This window comes from Chaetura pelagica, unplaced genomic scaffold (assembly GCF_000747805.2).
Source record: "Chaetura pelagica isolate M959 unplaced genomic scaffold, ChaPel_1.0 scaffold533, whole genome shotgun sequence".
NCBI classification, from domain to species: Eukaryota; Metazoa; Chordata; class Aves; order Apodiformes; family Apodidae; genus Chaetura; species Chaetura pelagica.
Genome location: NW_009952814.1, coordinates 38731 through 45514, shown reverse-complemented (window position 1 = coordinate 45514; position 6784 = coordinate 38731). Strand labels below are relative to the sequence as shown.

General features: G+C 51.9%; 1 protein-coding gene across 1 annotated transcript in view; it reads left to right on the top strand.

The window, feature by feature from the left end:
• The first annotated feature begins 400 nt into the window (after nt 1-400).
• TMEM79 (transmembrane protein 79) overlaps nt 401-6784 on the top strand; it is a 13966-nt gene continuing 7582 nt past the window's right edge. Inside the window, exon 1 of the mRNA XM_009995050.1 lies at nt 401-464. Coding sequence (XP_009993352.1) covers nt 401-464 — 64 coding nt within the window. The remainder of the gene's footprint in view (nt 465-6784) is intronic.

Here is a 6784-nt window from a genome sequence, read left to right as displayed (position 1 = left end):
CAAGTTCCTCTAAGAAACACATCCTCCAAGCCATCCCCAGCCACCAGCCTCCTCAGGCACTTGTTCTGCCCATCAACCACGTGTCCATCAGTCCTTGCTTCTTCCAAAACCTTCACTGAGGTGTGAGCAACCTGATCTGGTGGGAGGTGTCCCTGCCCATGCAGGGGGGTTGGATCTAGATGAAGTTTAGATCATGGAGTGGTTTGGGTTGAAAGAGACCTTAAAGATCACCTGGATGATCCACCAAATGATCTTTAAGGTGGCTGCCCTATTCCTGGCAGTTTTGAAGGGCAGGTTGGATGGGACTTGGAGCAACCTGGGCTGGTGGGAGGTGTCCCTGCCCATGCATAATCCTTATGGTCCCTTCCAAGCCAAACCATCCCACGATGATCTTATGATGATGATAAAGGTTCATCCCATGCTGAGCCTGCCCCTGTTTGAACAAGAAGTTGAAGACAACCAAGGTGCTTTGTCAATACAGAAGGAGCTTGCCTCCCCAAGACCTCCACCTCCTGCAAACCCATCCCATTCAGGGCACAACACACTGACTGAACCTTCCTGCCACACAAGGGCACAAAGGGATGCCAGGATGAACACAGGGAACTTCTATGTCATTTGCCAGCAAGACTGTGTGTCAAACCATTTGCTCAGGAGGCTGAAACCACCAGCACTTCTCTGGAAACTACTGCTATTACTGTGAAGTGAAGTAACTGATGGTTTCATGCACCAGCCCCTTACTAGCACAGCAAACCTCCTTCCACCAACCCAGCACACCTAAAGGAACCTCCCTGGAAAAACCCCAGAACATTCAGAGGCTCAAAAAGTCCCATCTCATCCCATGTCACAGACATCCTTCCACCCAAGGGTAACTGGAAATCTTGTTTGTTTTCAGCAAACCACAGAACCTGACAGGAGAAGGGCAGGGAACAGGACTGTCTCACACAATGGCTTGGGAGATCAAGCCATCAGAATTGAACCAACTTCTTCCAAATAATCATGAAGAAAAAAAACCAAAACAAACAGAGGAAGAATCACCCAGAGAATCATGGAATCACAGGGGTGGAAGGGACCTCTGCAGATCATTGAGTCCAACCCATATGCTGCTGCAGCAACATCTGGAGCAGATCACACAGGAACACATCCAGATGGGTTCTGAAACTCTCCAGAAAAGGAGACTCCACAACCTCTCTGGGCAGCCTGCGACTAACCTTGATACCCACAGCCACATCTCACTGCCATCTCACCATAGCCTGAAGGCCCTTTGCAAACTCTACCAACCCAACCCTCCCAACAGCAAACAAGGCAAGAGAGTCAAATGCTTTTTTGATTTGCAGGTAAAAGGCAGCAAGTCTGAAGCACTGATCCCAGCTCAGAGCATACTGGTACAGGGGAGGGAGGAGGGGACAGTAGAGAAAACCCAACAAGCCCCACATCCATGTTTAGTTACCCAAAAACAGATCTCCAAAAAGCAGCAGGCAATAAAACACATCCTCACTGCAACCTGTATTTAACGTCCTGTCACTGCCCCTCTCAGACCCTCGGGAGGAAGTGACCAGTCGCTCAGAGGGAACAGATTTGTTTCCTCTGCAGAAGGTGACCAGAAGAAAAGGGAACTGCTGATTCATTTGATTCCCAGAGAGAAGTACAGGAAAGCTATGATGCTCTAGTCCCAAAATAGGTGGTCTCTCCATCTTCAAAATAGCTGTAAAACCAGGCTCAGGGCACAGCACATCAGCAGCTGCTGGTGTCTGAGGGGGCTCATGCCACTGATCCCCCAGGGAGGGAAATGATTTCATGGTGACTACAGCAGCCAAGCCCAGCAGCAGGGACATGGTCAGGCCCTAGGGCCAGATGTCAGACAGGGGTGAATGCCTGTGTCCAAATGAGTCAAGGGACCCTCACTTACCTATTCCTGCCATCACAGAATCATGCAACAGTTTGAGTTGAAATGGACCTTCAAACTCATCCAGTCCCACCCCTGCACAGGCAGGGACACCTCCCAGCAGCCCAGGTTGCTCCAAGCCCCATCCAACCTGCCCTTCACTCCCAGGGATGGGGCAGCCACAGCTTCCCTGAGCACCATGTCCCAGGTTCTCACCACCCTCACAGCCAAGAATTTCTTCCCATGATCTCATTTCCATCACCCTCTTCCAGTTTTCACCCATCCCCCTCATCCCATTCCTCCCTGCCCTTGTCCCAAGTCCCTCCCCAGCTTTCCTGGAGCCCCTTCAGGCACTGGAAGCTGCTCTAAGGTCTCCCTGGAGCCTTCTCCTCTCCAGGCTCAACACCCCAACTCTCCCAGCCTGGCTCCAGAGCTGCTCCAGCCCTCCCAGCATCTCCGGGGCCTCCTCTGGACTCTCTCCCCCAGCTCCTGCCCTCACTGCTGCCGTGCTCCCCTCTCCTTCAGGCCCTCAACTCTGACTTCTTCTCCTGCCACTCACTCATTTCAGATTCCTTCTCAGCACACAGTCTGGTTTCCCTCACTGCTCAGTACCTCACACATTAAACAATCTATTTTTTTAATACCTAAAAAAACAAAACCTCATCTGAGAATCCTTCCAAGTACAGCAGGGTCAGAAGCATGTCCTGACCCTGAGCAGCACGACACCCATGAGGGGACAGGAGTTACTTGGTAAGCAGTTGCCAGAAGCTCCTCTCCCAGTGGCAAACAGACAGTTCTTTGGCTGCCAGGGGGATCAGTGGGGAAGAAATGTGATCGAGCACTTAAGGAAAACCTTCTCATTTGGACCAGGAATCAAATGCCAAATGTGAAGCATGGAAAAGTCTCCTTCCAGGGACTGTCCGAGTAGGGACACTGGAAGGTATCTCACCTTCCAACTGAGCAGGGGGTGGGATGGGCCCCAGGGGTAGGAGGGACCTCCGGGGGTGGGAAGGACTCCCAAGGGGCCTCTCCCACACAATTGATTTCCCACAACAGTCAGGAAAACACTTGTTGCTTCTGCTACTTCGTAGGGGCTCAGGAAGGCACGAGGGGCTGGTGAGCTGAGAGCAGTGAGGTTGCTCTCCTAGAATGTGGGTTCCTGAGCCACCCAGCAGAAGGAAGAGCCCATGTAATATGTCTTCTCATCAGCACCAGCTCCATGGTGTGGCTGGGAGAGGCAGAGGCAGGACTGAAGAACCACCTGTGACAGTCTGGGATGAGCTGCAAGAATCCTGTGTCCTCAGTGGTGAGGAAAGGGGACACAGAGAGGTAAAACAGGTGCAGGATCCAACTTCCCTTCCAAAATATTAGGAAACATCAGCACAGGTGCTACAGACCATGCTCTGGTTAAAATGCCATTTAGCATTTGTGCCTTGGGTGGCTCGAGAGCACGGGCTGAATTCTACTCAGCAGTTAAGAGGCCAAATTTTGTCTCAGCGCCTGTTTTCAGATCTGCTGGGTCTAAACGTTGCCAGCAGACAGCCCAGCAGAAGCCCAGAGGAGGCAAATCAGATGCCAGGCTATTAAAAGAACCAAGCACAGCACCTCATGCCAAGCAGGGTGGAAATGGTCCAACACAAAGTCCTCTTCAGCCACCCATCTATCACCTTCCTTAACATTCTGGGATGGGGCAAGACAGCAGGGAGAATTACTTGGCCTATCTCTCTTTCTTTAATACATTACTAAGAGTCACCATCTCTGAGGAGTGAGATATTTCCCAGGGAGAGGAACTGCTGCCATTCATTTGGATCCTGGCATGTGTCAGTCCACAAATAATACTGCCCACAACCAGAATAGAAACACAAAGCCAGTGAGCTCATGAATCCAGAAAAGTGACCTGCACAACCCATCCAGTTTCCCCATACTAACACACACACTGTAAAACGGCACCCAGGATAATCCAGTTGCCACGTTCTGAGGTGAAATTTAGGGATTATCAGCCCAGGAAGACTTGGATGGAAAAGATGGAAGATCATCCTATGACTAGCAATAGGTATCTCCAACAGGACACTCCAATGGCCAATGAATTCACCAAGGACAGTGGAGACCTGAGCTCAAATCCTGCAGGTCCCACCAGCAGAGACTGAGCTGACCCCACGTGGGCACAGTTTAGAGCTGGGACTGTGCCAGCCAAACATCTGGGATTCAAAGACACCCCCTAATCCCATGGCCCAGAGTTTCCAGGGACAGTCAGTCCTCACACAACGTCCAACGTGCTTTGTGGAGGTCACTGCTTCATCCACCTGAGCTTCAGGCTGGAACAGAAAACAACTGACAAGAGACTGGTCAGAGCTGTCAGCTGTGCAGCAAGGAAACTTGTGGCCACTGCTAAGATCATAAATCATAGAATCACAGAATGTCTTGGGTTGGGAGGGACCTCTAAAGGTCATCTAGTCCAAGCCCCTTACAATAAGCAGGGACATCTCCAACTAGACCAGGTTGTTCAGAGCCCCATCAAGCCAGACCTTGAATGTCTCCAGGGATGGGGCCTCTAGGCAACCTGTTCCAGTGACCCACCACCCTCTCAGTTAAGAACTTTTTCCTACTATCCAACCTAAATCCTCCATTAAAATCACAACACTTCCAGCTAAAAGAACCATTTCTACAGAAGTGTGGTTTTCTTCTGCTGTAAAAGTGCTATAAAGCAACCACACATCTTATTCTGCCATCAAAATGTATCAGAAAACAACAGCTCCCTTGCTTTGGTGACTAATCCCATGCCTGGTCAAAGGAGGGTCACTAGTGAGCTCCAGAGGGACACTGAGGTGCCACTTGTCAGGTGGGCTGAGATATCTACAGTCCCACTCCCCTGGGACCACAAATAAATCACAACTTGAAACAACACAAGGGTGGTTTCAACAAGCAGGGGCAGACACGTCCTCTCCCATTCTGTCCACACCTCAGGTGGCAGTGGGCAAGGTGTGACCCTGCACCAGCTCAACCACCAAATCACAGGATGGTGGGGGCTGGAAGGGGCCTCTGGAGATCATCAAGTCCAACCCCCTGCTCCAGCAGGAACACTCACAGGTGGTCACACAAAAACACACCCAGACAGGTCTTGAAAGTCTCCAGAGAGGAGACTCCACAGCCTCTCTGGGCAGCCTGTCCCAGGGCTCCCTCACCCTCATGGTCAAGAAGTTCTTCCTTATGTTGAGGTGGAACTTCCTGGGCTCCAGTTTGTGTCCATTGCCCCGCATCCTGTCCCAGGACACAAGTGACAAGAGCTTGTCCCTGCCTTCTTGGTGCCCTCATGTATTGATAGACATGAATCAGGTCCTCTCTCAGTCTTTTCTTCTCCAGACTGAACAGCCCCAGGTCTCTCAGCCTGTCCTCATATGACAGATGTTCCAGTCCCTTCATCATCCTTGTAGCCTCTGTTGGACTCTTCCCAGTAAATCCCTGTCCCTCTGAACTGGGCAGCCCAGAACTGGACACAATGCTCCAGATGTGTCTCTCCAGGGCAGAGCAGAGGGGGAGGAGAACCTCCCTGACCTGCTGGCCACACTGTTCTTGATGCTCCCCAGGACACCATTGGCTCTCTTGGCCAGGAGGGCACGTTGCTGACCCATGGATCACTTGTTGTCCACTAGGACCCCAAGGTCCTTCTCCATGGGGCTGCTTTCTAGCAGCTCAGCTCCTAACCTGTCCTGGTCCATGTTGTTATTCCTCCCCAGGAGCAGGACTCTACACTTATTCTCATTGAACCTCATGAGGTTCCTCTTTGCCCAGCTCTCCAACCTGTCCATCTCTTGCTGACTGGCCACACAGCCATTCCCACAGAGATGTGGGAAGATCAGAAGCCACCTCAGTGTGACAGCAGCCAGAGCTGTACAGCCCCGGGGGCAGCCCCAGCACAGCCCACACCTCGGGGATCCCAGCCACTCTGCTTCACCAGGGACTTTGCCAGGCAGAAATGCACGTCCTGGAACCCCAACGTGCAGGGAACATGCTCAAATGAAGCACAACAGGGCAGGAACTACCACTCAAACCTGCTCTGGATTTTTAGGCATGGATCTTGCTGGATTTCTCAGACTTGCCCTGCTGTAGAGGAGGGCAGTGAGGTTCCACCAGAGGAAATGGTGCCCAGTGTCACCAAGACAAAAAGAAAACAGATCCCGACACAAAATCCACCTCTTGCCTTCACCATTTTGCTCATCTTTGAAACCAAACTGTTGCTGCTGAAACTCCACGATGAACCTCCTGTACTGATGGAGAAACTGAGACAGGAGGGGACAAAACAAGTCACCAGCAGAGCAGAGGGCAGGCTTTGGTGGCAGCAAAGCCCCTTGTCCCTGCTGGGCTGGCCAAGGACATCATTATTCCCTGAATCTTGTCTTCTGGTGCTATTTCCACTGCCCAGTGCAGGGATGTAAGTGAAGTCCCAAGGAGTGTTTCAGTGGAAAGACCTGCAGGCTTCCCCTCTGGATAGCAGGAAACTGCCCTGGCTCAAGTCCCTGCTCATCACACCCTCTTTTCCAGCCTTTCCCACATAATCCCTGTTTAATGGCAGGGACCTCCTCTCCAGCCCCCTCTCCCTAGATGCTCCCCACATCTTGCCCTTATCCCTCTGCATCTCTACACCTCCTTCCTCCCTCAGCCCCCAGCAACTCCTACCCCACATCCCTGAATCCCACATAACTCCTTCCTCCACCTCCCACATCCTGACCCATCTCCATGGGTGCTCCATGCCCCCTTTCCCTGTATCACCTTCTTGCCCTCTCACCTGCCTTCTTCCCCCCACCTCTCCCTTCTTCTCACATCTCCTGGATCCCCCACAACTCCCTCCTCCACTGTCTGGTTTGACTCATCTCCCCTGGATCCCCCAAACCTCTTTCACCAGTG